The sequence below is a fragment of the Natator depressus genome, chromosome 18, assembly GCF_965152275.1.
Source record: "Natator depressus isolate rNatDep1 chromosome 18, rNatDep2.hap1, whole genome shotgun sequence".
NCBI lineage: Eukaryota > Metazoa > Chordata > Testudines > Cheloniidae > Natator > Natator depressus.
Window position 1 is genome coordinate 8435857 of NC_134251.1, and position 14767 is coordinate 8450623.

General features: G+C 45.7%; 1 protein-coding gene across 4 annotated transcripts in view; it reads right to left on the reverse strand.

Annotated features, from left to right (window-relative positions):
* The window catches only part of UBR4 (ubiquitin protein ligase E3 component n-recognin 4), a 114251-nt gene that overhangs the window by 30712 nt on the left and 68772 nt on the right, over positions 1 to 14767 (reverse strand). For all 4 annotated transcript variants that reach the window (XM_074933897.1, XM_074933895.1, XM_074933896.1 and 1 more), the window contains 16 exons: positions 13573 to 13809; positions 12035 to 12203; positions 11112 to 11256; positions 10236 to 10321; positions 9906 to 9993; positions 9568 to 9761; positions 7987 to 8226; positions 7489 to 7627; positions 6855 to 6980; positions 6151 to 6279; positions 5105 to 5448; positions 4196 to 4286; positions 3703 to 3787; positions 3179 to 3306; positions 2251 to 2380; positions 918 to 1075 (listed from right to left, as the gene is read on the reverse strand). In XM_074933897.1, coding sequence (XP_074789998.1) covers positions 918 to 1075; positions 2251 to 2380; positions 3179 to 3306; positions 3703 to 3787; positions 4196 to 4286; positions 5105 to 5448; positions 6151 to 6279; positions 6855 to 6980; positions 7489 to 7627; positions 7987 to 8226; positions 9568 to 9761; positions 9906 to 9993; positions 10236 to 10321; positions 11112 to 11256; positions 12035 to 12203; positions 13573 to 13809 — 2489 coding nt within the window. The remainder of the gene's footprint in view (positions 1 to 917; positions 1076 to 2250; positions 2381 to 3178; positions 3307 to 3702; positions 3788 to 4195; positions 4287 to 5104; positions 5449 to 6150; positions 6280 to 6854; positions 6981 to 7488; positions 7628 to 7986; positions 8227 to 9567; positions 9762 to 9905; positions 9994 to 10235; positions 10322 to 11111; positions 11257 to 12034; positions 12204 to 13572; positions 13810 to 14767) is intronic.

Genomic DNA, 14767 nt, shown 5'->3' on the forward strand with positions numbered 1-14767 from the left:
GGTGTAAAAATCTACCCTGTTTCAAAGCAGGGTAGATCAAAGCGCACCGGAGAACTTTTGGTGCATGGCAGCATCCACATGGACACTTACTGCGTAGCAGGCTAGTAAAGAATAGATTTATACCCAAGCTTGCTGGGAACGAAGCGTTTTTGCAGACAAGCCTTTAGATTTGATTTGAATCTTTCTTGCTTCAAAATTTGGTGAGGTGTGAAAATCACTGTAGGCAGAATGCTAAGCCACACAGAACTAACAGAGAAAATGAATGACCTTGCACTGTTCAATGCCAGCCCGTACAGCTGATTAAAGAGTAGTGCGGATGTGTTCTGTGCAGGACTCTTGAAACAAATGGTAACCAAAATGTAGTGATTGGACAGGAAAAAGTCAGTGGTGATCACAAGGTCACTCAAAGGTCCAGAGAGTTTTATAAGAAGGCCGGAAGCTGGGAGTTCTGTTTTAAAATGGGATTTTCATGGACCCAGCCCTAAGGGAGGTTTTGTCAGTCAGTCAGTAGGGCCTCTACAAGTCTGCAGGGGTACAAATACCATCCCACTCTTTCAGTCAGCAGGAAGGGCAATGCAGGGACCTTGTCCTGCCCCAGCTCCAACTGCTTCCTGCCCTTCCTGGTCATTCCTGAAAGCTTTCCCCCAATCTCAACCTGCTATAAAGAAGTCCTTAAAGGGGCAACCCCTCTTTTCTTCCAGCTATCCGACGACCCACTCGCATAAAGGTTGCAGTGGGCACAGTGTCTCCAAACCACAGCTACTTTGACACCTCATGGTTTGCTTGCAAAGCAAATGTACGAAGAGACACTACCAATAACCAGTTGTAGAGCTGCAAGATAAAAACCATCAATGATTAAGAAGTTAACACATGCTACAATTCTTGGGTTGTGCACTGGATGCCTCCAGGATGTTTACCTGTCGCAACCAGTTGTTATGTCCCAGTTTGAGATCCAGAGGGCAGGTTCTCTTCCCATGTCGGCTCATGAACTGTTTCCATTTCCAAACATACTTTTCTGACAAGTAGAGCTGGCGAAGCTCAGTTCTGCTAGGAGCTTTCCCATTGGCTTCTGTACCTAAAATATCAACACAGCTTAAGGGAACTGTCAGCTGCCTTTCCCTATGAACCCTATGTGCAGAGGAGCTTAAAGAGTTCCCTTGTCCTGTGAATACAACACTCTGCTTTGAGGAAATAGAGGATTCCATGTAGTTATATTTCTTTTTCATGCTGAAACCCTCCAAACCCCTCTAGGAGCCCCAGGAATCCTCCTGTGCACCCTTCCGCTGCCATTTTCAATCCTCCACTGGGCCAACCTTCCTTCTGGCCAAAAAATGCAACACATGACTTCCTTGGGAACTCATCAGTACTGCTCTCGAGTTGGCTGTGAGGATTTTTGCAGGACTTCCCTCCTGATGTTCCCAGAGAATAGCCCCACTGCCATGTCAGGTCTGAAGGAATCCGGAACTCCAATTCCTCTCATGCTACTGCAATGTGCTGACACCATGGCACAGAGTTGGCCCTTTGTTTAAGTACCCAAGTTGCCATTAATGTATTATTTCTATAGCACCATAGGCGTGCATAGCACTTTATACCCAAATCAACAAGAGGCATGAATCCTCCAAGAGTAAGAGTAAGAGTAAAGAAGATCCATACACTAGGTGAGTCCTGCATATCATAATCATACTGTACACTGATAATCACATTGGTAAACTGGGAACTGCTCACCCCATGAGCCTTGAGGTTTTGTAATTTATATTACGAAGAGATGGAGTTTTCAAAAATTAATGATGTACAGGCAATTATTTATCACAACAGCCCTATAAGGGAGATGGTATCAACCAATTCTATAGAAGGCCTACTGAAGTAAAGAGAGATTAAGTGCCTTGCCCAAGGCCACAAAGTCAGTCAGTGGCAGTGCCTGAAGTAGAATTCAGTTCTGGGGGCCCAGCCCTGTATTCCCACCATTAGACCATACTGCCTCCAATGTCTGATTTTATTCCAAGAACTCTCCAGCCATAGGGGTCGAGCCACAGGCCTAGCAGCACCTCAGAGACTGCAGCGCTGAGTCTGCCCGTTCTGCAGCTGATGTAGAAGTGCAAAGATTATATCAGTTGCAACAAGAGGGAAGGAGACAGGAAGCAGTTCTAGGACCCGCTAACTAGGTCATCACTCAAACCTGGCCATATACAAATGTTCTTTGCACAATTTCACTCCATTTAGAAAAAGATAAGTAAAAGGACAGGACTCTACCTCTAGCAGGGAGGCACTTTTTCCAGGCCTCATATGATGCTTTGGGGTCCCTCTTGAGCCAGAGCTGAGCCTGAGCATGGATCTCATTGCTGTAAGGTTTAACAGTGGTGAGAGCATCGACAGGGATGTCCTAGGAAGCAAAGGGAAAGTCTCAAGTCTGACAGCCTCAAAAAGCAAATTTTGTTCCCCTGAGACAAACTATTCCTGTGGCAGAACAATAAGGCATGCCTGCACAATGGATAGGTAAACACAGATCTCCACAGGAGGAGAGGCAACTAGACCGGCAAGGTTTGTGTTCTATGTAATCAGAATACGAGTTTCAATTAGGTAAGATTAGCCCACTTTACTTCAGTGCAAATGATACTGAGCTATCTGTGTACATCCCCCGCTTTATGCCCATGACACAGATGACCTATCATTTAAATGGGGATGCTTTATTCTAATGTAAAAGGTTGATACTGCTATGGAGTTCCATATTCCATGTCTGACATCGGACAATCCAAGTCAGACACCAGGGTCAAGACACACGCTCCAGTTGTGAATGGATCACACAGAGAAGTTGATCAATATTTCATCAAAATTTACAGCTCTACATTTACAAATTTTCAGTTGAGATAAAAATCAATAGATGTATTTGCTTCAAAAAAGCTAGGTAAAGTCCTGTAAGAACCTTTATAAAGTAACACAGTCATTGCCTTGAAGGCCCTCTTCCTATGCATCTTAAAGCTGTGCAGGAAAAAGTGGAGAGATCCTTAGATATATCCACCCCGTCAGTGGATTCCAACGCATGTGGTCTTGAGCTTCTAGAGCAGCAGTGACCAGGAACAGGAAACCCATACATATGGTACTTTTTCTCTGACACACACTACTCTGTCTCAGATTTCAGTCAGCTGTCTCTTTGCTCAGTTCGAAGTATCAAGGGAGGTACCTTGTTTTTCTTGCTGGTTGGAGCAGGTGGTTTGATCAGTTTTTGTAGAATTCGCAGACACATTAGGGTGATGTTCTCAACAACTACGGGAGTTTTAATGTTCACTGCCATCAAGAAGAGGCTGAGAGCTGAAAGGAGGACACAGGGATTTAGTGCCATTAACGAGTATGCAGTAAGGCTAAGAAAATCCCTGGAAGAGGTACTACTGCCATACACGCAAATCAAGAGTCTTCAACAGAAGGCAAGATCTCATATCCTTCGGTTGATCTATCACATTCTCATGGAGAGAAACTTGCCCATGATAGGAAAAAGATCCCACTTCCTTTCTCCTCTAAGTCTACTCCCTCCATGTTCTCCTCCCAGCACTCCTATTGTATATCCTGCCCCCATAAAGCCTACAGCTGACTTCCCCACTATTGACCCCAGTTACCAGCTCATCTGTGCTAGGATTACTACACTGTATTTCACAGACACCTAACTCATGCTTTTTACGTTAAACTCTCTCGTTAGTTGTTTGAACTTACCACAGCGCAGTCGCAGCTCCCAGCAACTATCTTCCTTCGAGATGGAGTCCGTCAGCAGCAACATTTCATACTGGAGGCTGCTAGCCTGCAACAGGAAAACGTACCAAGCTTTACGAAGGCTCGGGGACAGAGTACAGTCCTTGCTGCCTCTTCAGTATCGGGAGGCTGGGGGGGTTCGAGGTACATTAATTTTGGTGATCTCAACTCAAAGCCTCTATTTGAGATGACTGGCAACCTGTCTGAGAGAGGCCCAGGACAGAGTGCTGAAAGGACAGATGTATTGGCAGTGCTGTGTGGGGAAGCTAGCCCACCATGACGTCGCGTTGTGCTTGACTCCAGCCCGTGCTATTATAGTGCTTACCAAGACAGAAACGCCCTCTTGACTATGGATTGATTGGGAACACCACTTTACAGAAATCAATTATTAGAATCAAAAGGTCACTGGAGAGGGGTAGGGGAGAAAGAGAAATAGTAAAATGCTGGAGTTCCTCACCAGATCAGGGTTAGCCCAGTGTCCTTTCAGAGCTGCAGAAACCTTCCCGATGATTAGGTCATTCATTTGTTGTGTGGCCTCTGGATTGTCTCTGATTTCAGAAGCAAAGTAAAATACTATTAAACACTGCTTGCAGACATTTCTCAGATGTACAAAGCGCCTCTCATGTCAGTCTGGTTCATCTAAAACGTAGAGCAAGCCCGTCCAACCAGCACTTTTCTGACGTAAGACCACAACTTGATAAATGAACTTCTACAGAGGAGGAAACTGAGGCACAGACATACTAATGTCCAATTTTCAAAAGTAATTTATTTAGGATGCAAAAACTTGGGAGACCCTGTGCCCGATTTTCTGAAGCATTGACCATCCAAAACTCCTGCTGAAATGCTGAGTGCCTTCTAAAAACCACGTTTAGGCCGTCTCAAACCGAGCCACTCAAAACCTGCGGCTACTATTGAAAATGTTGACCTACAGAAAGTCAGTGCAAATGGCAGAAATAGAGTTCAGGATGTCCAACTCCCATTCCACTAAAACCACTAGAAACCATCTTATTACAAGTAGGAGTATGTATGACCACTCACATACACCACCACAAGTACAGAGCTTCCCAGAGCTCAGCACTTCAACACAGAAATGTTTGTTTGAAGTGGAGTGCTTACGGAAAAGCTTGACCTGATGCGCAAGCCCTAAATCCTTTACAATGCCAGTATGTGCTCAAAGTGATCCACAGTTAACATTGCAGTGGGAGAGCTCAACTGGTCTTTGGGGGAAACTGGGGTAACTAAAGCAGGTCTCAGTGTCATTAGTTATATGGCTACCTCCAACGATTTTCCATTCGTGAATCTACCTCACTAAAACCGGAACCAACAGCTACGAACCATCCTAAGTAGATGCAGAGCTGAGTCTAACCTGGTGAGAAGGCACATGAGCTGACGGACCTCCTCCCGCATGGTGGCTGCGCCCCGGCGCAAGTTGTAATCGAACAGCTCTCGCACCAGGCCCTGGGACACAAGAATGTGCCTGATGGCAGAGTTGGTTGCCAGGGCCCGGAGCAGCGTTATGCAGTGTTCCGTGACGGCTGAGGCACAGCCATAGCATTTTGTTGAAGATGTGTGGCCACAGCCTAAGACCGACAAAGCACGATATTGGCTGGCAGTAAACGTAGGCTGGACCGTGGTTCGGGAGGATTTGGTTGCTGCCTCTCTCTGCTGGAGATCATATTCCAGGAGCTCCTTTCTAGACGCAAAAACTTTCTGTAAACACACGAAAAAAAGGAGAAATTAAACCTGCGCAGGATTTAACCCCTCCTAACCCAGGGGACGTTTGATATTCGTAAACTAACTTTGCCACGTCATATTTCAATGGAACCAAATGCAAAATGGTGGAAAAAGAGGAGAAGCAGCACATGATCATGATCCCTGAATGTATCCAGGTGTCAGGCTGTGGGGGCACTTTTTAGGTTTCATACAGAGCCATTTTTATCCAAAGATCTCCACATACTTCAAAACGAGTAATTTATAAACCTTACCCCACACTTACGAGGTAAGTAATTTTTATCCTCATCTTATAGAAGGCGAAAGCAGAGAGGCAAAGTGACCTGGACAAAGTCACCACACATCTGTGGCAGAACTCGCAAGACAACTGAGGAACCCTGACTCCCAGGCACCTCCTCTAACCAGTAGACAACGCTCTCCCCATTACATGCTTTATGTTGTTTAAGGGTTTGGTCCGCAGCACCTGAGAATTAACAGCTGCCATAGCATTTAGTGAAGGTAGCTCATGAGTTTACTGAAAATCTAGCTGCTACATTTCTTCTGCAGTGTAGCCCTTATTGTTCCTACAGGGGGTCAATTTAGAACAGCCACAGCTCGCTTTGCATTTTTTATATAAATTGTCTGAAGCAATTTAGGACACTGGGTTGCCCAGATTCACGACCAAGTGAATATTCATAATACCTGAATGATCTTGGAGAGTTCATCAAACGAATTCTTGCAGTCACCACAGTACTCCTGCGCTAGCTGTAGTATGTACCTGTTCACACTAGCTGAGGAGGAGCTGATCCCGCCACTGCTACCAGAGTCCTCCTGAAACACAGGGAGCAGGGGAAAATAACCAGCAAGTTTACAGCAACAAGTAGTCACACGGGAGGACTACACAAACATTAAGATTTCTACTACGAAAACCTGCTTGAGAGGAGAGGCCTCTTTGCCATTCTCTGCAGAAACTTCGTAACATCCTAGTCAGGCAAGAGGAAGATTCTTCAAAACAGGCAAGGCTAAACACAGACAATTACACACTCTGGAAAATACCAGAGAGACTCATGTACCTGTAGACCACATACTACAGTACTGGCTAATTTATCGACATGCAACTGGCTTGACAAGCTGCTTCATGTATGCCTGGAGTGTGAAACCAGAATGACAGTTTTAGCTATAGAAGAGGATGGGTTAGATAAAGGCAGTCTAAGAGCAAAGCCTATGGATTCACAGGACTCGCTCTAGCCCTAGCAAAAACACATTCACTTCGTTCCCTTCCATCACAATCCTGACTGAGAAAATGCTGCTTTCTGGTAAGCCGCATTAAGGCCAGTGTCTTATTCAGCCTGGTCTTGGCTAAGCTCACTTGTGCCGTATACTGGGATTTGTCTCGCTCACATTACCTGTGGCTTTTCGGGAGCAGCCTCGTTTACTTTACACAGCAGGTTTTCCAGCTGCGGTCGGTGTCCCATCAGCTGATGATACACTCTGTCAGCCTTATCCAGAAGAGTGTTGATATTTGTTACTGCCTTAGAAGAAAGAAAGAAAAAAAAAATTGATGTCACTTGCATTCAGAGAAGATTTTTATTCCACTTTTAAATAGTGGAACACCCGCCAGCAGAAACAGCTGTTGATTCGTCCATTATTTCTGCCTCAGTGTCTCTTAGTGAGAGGCAGTGCTACGTACAAAGCTTTCAGTATATGGGCTCCTGGAAGTCATCATGGCCACAAGTCAGAGCCCTAAGTGCACAACATCTAGTTAGACTACCTTAATTTGTGCATGTGGAAGACAGTATAGAAACAGGAAGGGGATCCTGTACAAGGCTCAGTGCCAAAGCAAATTTACCTCCATGATCAATGCCACGTCCTGCATTAGCCACTAAAGAGTGACATAAGGTACTCCCCCCTCCCTTCCAGGCACCAAGCAAACTGCCTCCGTAACACTCCCTGTTGGGATACCACCTCTGACGTCACTAGATTGTTGGCATGTCTAAGGGATATTGTGTTTTGTTACGAAACTACTTGTACTAGTCTCACCTTCTTCCGATCCTCTTCATTTTCTATTGGATCCACTGCACAGCAAGGCTTGGCATACAGCATGAAGTCAAAGCGAGCGTATTTACAGAACCCACAGGCATTGCAGAGGAATGGATCCTTCTCATCATAATTAATGGATCTGAAAAGCAAACCAGAAGAATTAAAGGGGGGCAATAAAACCATTTTATTGGGGGGGGTGTGAATGACAGTGGGGAAAGCTTTAACTTCTATGTGCGCACGCACACACTCTCGCACAAATGAGATGGATGGGCATTAAAACACCCAAGCTGCCACAATACCCATTGGTAGCCTCACAAATACCTGACTACTTGAAGCACATTCGGTGCGTTTTAACAACAAAATTTTGTCTTCATGTCCTGCTGTAAGATAGTGTAGTGTGGCTGAGAGCTGTTATATGTCTGCCATATTTCTATACTGTAGGTGGAAGCATTTCAGTATATATACCAAGAGGATCCCTCTAAAGAATTATAGGCCCACCTGCACTTGTGACACTGGTACACATTCTCGCCACAGTTCCCACACACCCCAGGGTTGGCTGGGACAGATGCGCTGCACCGAGGGCACTGCAGGGTTTCTGTAGAGGCCTGGTAATTCTCATAGAAATCTGCAAATTCAATCATCAAGTTTGAAGCCACAATGGGCAGCGGCAAATCAATCTTCACCTCTGTCTGGCCTGGGGTCAGCTGTACCTTTTTGGCTTTGTGCCAACGGGCAGGCCTGGGAAGGAGAGGAAGAAACTTTCATTTAACAGAACAGTAACCTCCCACCCATGCACACAGAAGCCAAACAACAATCTCAACTCAAAATCAATTTTAATCAGCATGAATGGAGAGCAGTTCTAGGATTCATTTTCTTAGCTTGTATATTGATATGATATGTAGCCAGAAATACACTTTAAGCCATTATCCCCTTCATAGGAAGAGACTGTTTAGGATTAAAGAGCTGTTGATGCCTCATGGAAAAAAATAATTGTACAGGCATTTTTTTACAGACGGATTTTCACCTCTTTATTAGTAAAGACATCAGTAAGAAAAGAGGATATTTATTTCTAAAGATCTCATCTGCTCCTCCTCCTCATTCCCAACCTGAAATTAGAATCCTCTCTTTGTGACATCATAATCCTCTGCTAGGCAACCACTTGTGATGTCACTGAGGATTAGAAATTCAAATAAGCAGCAGGATAGATTAATTCCTAAACCAAAAAGATCTGATTCTGGCGAGAACGTCTCGAGAAGAAAGAAGAATATAAGCAGAAATGGGCTAGACATGCAGGGGTAACCAAGCCAGATCAGGGGCATTTAGGCATTTTGAATTCCTCAACCAGATCAGGAAATAGAGAGACTTTCAGCACAGAGGAACTAAAAGATGATTCTCTGTAGATCAGCTCAAGGACACAATCTTGCTCCAATTTCAGTTTGTAAGACACATCAGGATGCCTGGACAGGGTTAATTTCTACATTCTCAAAGCTGTTATTTTATAAGATATGCTTATAACAAGTATTACTATAGGCCAGGGTGATCAAGCTGGTTATCTCAGATTCATCGAGAGACCACTCTGCATCAGTGAGGGCATTCTCAATTAAAAAATCCCAAGGAAAACACAGGGGTAGTTAGTATGCAGCAAGAATCATCTCTCAGTGCACAGCCAGCTTCTTCAATGGGACGCTATCAAACTCTTCAGTAGTGAACAGGATTTTAACCAATATTCATTATCCTCATTTTCACTTCAGCTTCATTCCCAGAGTACATTACACTGTCCTGGGCACAGCGACTTTAATGCCAACAGACTGTCCACTCTGGGATCAAACAGGTACAGGAGTTTTACAGCAATGGCCATTGTTGATTCTCTTCTCCCCACCCTCCAAAAGGGACCAGGGAGTTTCAGCAAGTACACATCCTGGTCAGTGTGCCTTAGCTGAGGTGCTGGAAAGTGAAATTAAGTCCTCTAATTCAGGAAAGTGTCATATCCTATGCCAGGAAACAATCAGCACCAAATCAAACTTCATTTTGGCCAAGAAAAATATCCTGACACCACTGCCAAACCTGAGAAGTACATACTTGTTTTTCAGCTCCACTATGGCCTGCACTGTCCTGTTGTTGTAATAGAGGTTGACAGTCCGGACCATTTTGGTCCTTTTCAGATCTCCTATCTTTACTGTCACTTTGCTAATGGTGTGGCTGCCAATCAGCTTCACCACCTGCTGGGTAGTGGTGTAACGTGTGTCCACCTTGATGGAAGACAGCTTGATGTACTGGGAAGAGAAACAAAAGCGCTATTAAAATCCTCAGCCAGCACAACCGGATCCCAATGAATGGAGAAACATGGCAATTTACACTGCTATAAAGGCTGGGATCTCTACAGTCTGAAGGGAAGACAAACAGCACTGATCGCTTACACAGAATGGCACTTCTGGATTGTTGCAGACAAGACAAGGATCACTCTCCAAATAATAGCCGTCAAACTCCACCAGGCCAGACAGCGTGCTGGATAGAGAAAACATTAAAAAGAGCTGTACTTTAGCATTCACTCTGCTTTAAATACAAGTCATTCAGAGAAGAACAACAGATTTTATTTGACCGTTTTCTTAAGACCAGCTGCAGCAAGTCTGTGATTTCAGCTGAGGCCCTCCCCCACCACTGGTTTAACAAAAGATGTTTACACTCCCTTGTGGAGTGCAGCTAAAAAGTTCTTGTAATGTACTGGAGGAAAGACAGGAAGAACTCACTTGTAAATGTTGGAATTAGGATGGTTGGTAAGGATGTGGTTTTGGGTCCGGAGGATCTCAACAGCCTTTTGGGAGTATTCCTTCAACTGAAATACAGTTAAACAAGTGAGAGAAGGTGGGGAGGAAATACCTTTTATTGGACCAACATCCGCTGGTGAAGAGATAAGTTAAACAAGTGACTCGGGCAAATATTACTATCTTTTCTGCAAGTTTATGATTTTTAACAGCACAAAAAAGGACATACAGCCGCCCTCCCCATAGCCTTTTAGTTCCACAGAGATACATGCTCTATACCGACAAGAAGCAGACTTTCATTGATACTAAAATTAGACTTCTACTGCAGTGATGATGCAACCCTTGGCTAACAAATGAGATTACTGTCAAATGTCTGTGGAATGCTCTCACCTCTTGTGCATATAAACGCACAATTATCCGAGCATCCCACGATACCACAGGCCCCTGAGAAACCATACCACTTGCCCTTCTTTTAGTTCAACACTAATGACTATAAAGTACTTTTTAGGGTTGAAGCAGATTGAAATCTATAAATTAGAGCTGGTTGGGAAATGATTTTCTTCTGTGAAAAATGATGAAAACAAAAGTTTTTTTGTTTTTCTTCAAAGTTTTTCAGATTTTATTGAGAAAATGTTTTTCAGTTTTTTGGGTTCCCCCCCCCCCCATTTTTGGGGGAAATTAAAATGAAGCTTTGATGAAAATTTAACACAGACGTTTTCCATCAAAAAACCTTTCAACAGCAGGTATGATCAGCTTGACCATTAAAGTTACTCTTCACCCTTGAAAAGGGACACACATTTAGAAGGGAAAAAAAAGTGGGAGAGAGGCCCTCACTTCAGCTGTTCCAGAGTGACACCATACCTTCTTCTCAGTCTGTTGTGTTTTCAGAGAGAAGTATCCCAGGAGATCCACGAACTGGGCAGCCTTCCGTCCATAGGCTGGCAGTTCTGGCCATATTGACCACATGAGATCTAACAGCAGCTCTTGCTGAGACTTGTTAGAGTTCCTGATGGACAAATTACAGATCAGATCAGTTTCTGGAGATTAGTTTCTGTATGCTTTTCGTACCCCGCTCTCATAGGATTTACCCAGGCGAGAAATATACCGCAGTCAGTCCAGGCTTCTGCAAAGTACACACAACAGAATCACCTGTGTTGTTTAATCACCCCTCTTCTCGCCACTGAACTAAGTCTCGCATCCTGCTAAATGGTTCTGTGACAACTAACCACAGAGGAAGCTCAAGGAGTTCAGCCCACTGAATTTTGTCCTATGCATAAATGATATGTGCATTATTTGATAACAATGTTAGTTTGCACCTCTCTAGAGGAAAGAAAGTGATTCTCTCATGAATTCCAAGTTGTACAGAATGGAACAGACAGCCCAGACTCCACACAGTAGAAACAGACCATTCCCTTTGGGTTATGATCAAAATCCATGGCAGTGAATGAGCCACAAGTGCAGTTAACTGCAAAAATGCTGGAAACAGATCCTCAAGATGATGCTGTCAGCCTGAAGGCCTCAAAACACCCGCTGAATGGGCAACTGAGCATCAAGACTTCAGACAAATAAGCACTTTGTCACCTGTCCATCTTAGTCTGTAAACTCCTTTGGATAGAGAGTCTATTTTTTGACTTCCACAGTGTTGAACACACTGACAGAACTCAAGTGCTAGAAAGCAGCGATTGACAAATTTGTGCACTCTAATTCACCACAGAATTTTATCTGCTACAAAGGATCCATCTATGAGAAAAACTGTGGCTTTGGATAGGCCCTTTAACACACACCTGTAGATGTGGAGTGCCAGGCAGTGTGCCTGCCACCGCACAGAGGAGGAGTTGGACTCCAGCAAGAAGCAGCGCAGGAACTGAATAAGGGTTTCCTTATCAGCAAATTTATTCAGCTGGTTCACCAGAGCTGTGCAGAGCTGGTCTTCTTGGCTGCCAGAGCTCTCACCTGGAGAACAGCAAATAGCACAAGTCAAAAGAGCACAGGAAACCAGATAGATCGAATGCATCACAAGTGTGGCAGATGTATCTGTTTCATGGATGGCATGGCAGAAGAGAGAGAGACAGACAGACAGACATCCTCAGCTGACAACTGTGTGAACTGTAAGTGTTCATCAACAGCGAACAAGTTTCTGGGTTGGGACTACAGTAGAACCTAAGAGTTACAAAACACCAGTTACAAACTGACCAGTCAACCACACACCTCATTTGGAACCACAAGTACACAAATCAGGCAGCAGCAGAGACAAAAAACCAAATACAGTACAGTGCTGTGTTAAACGTAAACTATAAAATAAATATATATATATAAAAAGGGAAAGCAACATTCTTCTTCCGCATAGTAAAGTTTCAAAGCTGTATTAAGTCAATGTTCAGCTGTAAACTTTTGAAAGAACAGCCGTAACAATCTGTTCGAAGCTACAGACATTTCAGAGTTACGAACAACCTCCATTCCCCAGGAGTTCGTAACTGAGGTTCTACTGTAGTTCTGAATGCATGTGCCCTCCATCTTTTATTCCAGAAAATGGAAGCTAGCATCTCTGACTAATGAAAGCAGTGAATGTCTGAAAGGCTTGCCAGGGAGTTTTAGAAATGTACTACACTCCCAGGAAGATCCATACCATCAGCTCACCCTGCTGCCAGAATGGATCTCACAAGGGCTTTCCCTACCACAAGGGAGCCTGTGGCGTGGGAGGCTTCCTAGGTAATGATGTGATGCAGATCACTGGAGTGCTACACAGTGGAGAGTTGGGGGACTTGGAGCTGCAGGTTCAATACTTACAGAAACTTACTTAAAACTTATTTTCCCATGCACACAAGCCAGGAGGTGAGGGATAGGCACTAAGAGGGCCCCCCAAATCATTCACTGACCGTGAGTGGGGGAAAGTTTGAGCACAGACACATAGGAGCTGCTGCTTAGGGGCTGAGCATGCAGCCCCAGTAGCTGCTTCAACTCTCATTACTGCCACTTAGGGAGTTGGTATGGTAAGAATTGTGATACATTATGATCCCCATTAGAACTACAGACCCAGCCAATTTATTAGGCGTTTGTGAAGGGCCTGAGAGCTCCTCTGCACTTCAAATTTATTTCAGCACCAGTTTTAAGGAAGCCTGGCTCCATTCCTGACCCATTCCAATTAACATGCAAACTACAACAAAACTGGCCATGTGTCCATAAGTGTTTCTTCTGCTCTGCACACTTGGGGCTCTTGCCAAGAGCCGTGCATGTCTCAAAGCCGGGGAGAAGCGTATTTCTATTACCAGGAGCCCTGCAGAATAGGATAGCGGTACAAACAGACTAACAGCTTGCAGCACACCTTCTCGCTCTTTTTCCTTTTCTTCCTTCTTGCTCTTTTTGGTGGAGGATTTGCTCTGCGTTGCTGGCTGCCCAGTGGCTGCTGGAGCTGACGTAGAAGAGGTGCTAGATGATCCAGAGGATGAAGTCACAGACAGCACTTTACTGCCGCACAAAGCACAGGACAGAAGCTGCAGAAGAACTGGTGAGACTCCCTCATCTACCAGAAAACTGACTTGCAGGAGAAAATAGAGAACAGCTGCGGAGGAAGGAGAGGGAAAAGTTTAATTTGGAATAAAATAAAGTTAAAACTACCCCAAAAGTAGAGCCCTGCAAATCTGTGGGTATCCGCTTTATATCCACAGACCATTTTTGCAGATAGCGCAGATGCAAGGGCTCTGACTGTAAGAGCCAGGAGGGCAGCTGTGAGGAATGTGGAGAGGACCCTCCATCTGCCCTGGGGGGCAGGGACACTGCGGGGGCAGCCTAAGCAAAAGGGACACTGGGTGGGGGCTGCTCAGGCCCTCTCACAGGGCAGGTGGAGGGTCTGGCGCGGCCCCCCGCCTGGCTCTTACCATGCTGGCAGCTGTGGGGTGCCTGGGTCCCACACCTGCCCTGGCCGGGGGGCCTGGAGGGCAGGGAGTCTGGGGGCCAGGGACATGGGCGGGAGGCTGCTCGGGCCCCCTGCCAAGGGCAAGTGGAGGGACCCAGGCTCCCCACAGTTGGGCTCTTGGAGCCACAGCCCAGCCACAGTAAGAGCCGGGCAGGCAGCTGTGGGGAGCCATGGCGGACCCTCCACCTGCCCTGGATGGGGAGCCCAAGCAGCCCCTGGGCAGCTCCACAGGTGTCACACACACACCCCCACTCCCCCCCAACCCCGGCCAGCGTGGAGCCCAGCTGGGGAGCCACGGTGAACCTTCCATCTGCCCATAGTGTGTGTGTGTGGGGGAGGGGGCTGAGCAGCTCCTGACCGTGTCTCCACCCCCCAGGTTCCCCACCGGGCCAAGAGCAGGTGGAGTCTGCAACTCCCCACAACTGCCCGCAGGCTCTCCCCGACTGGGCTCCAGTGGGAGATGGGGGTGTGCCTTGGAGCCTCAGCCCCGCCCCAGCGTAGAGCCCTGCAAAACTGTGGATATCTGTGGAAATCCGCAACTGCGGATGTGGATATCTGCAGATAATTTTTGCGGATCGGATGCGGATACACATTCTTGTATCCG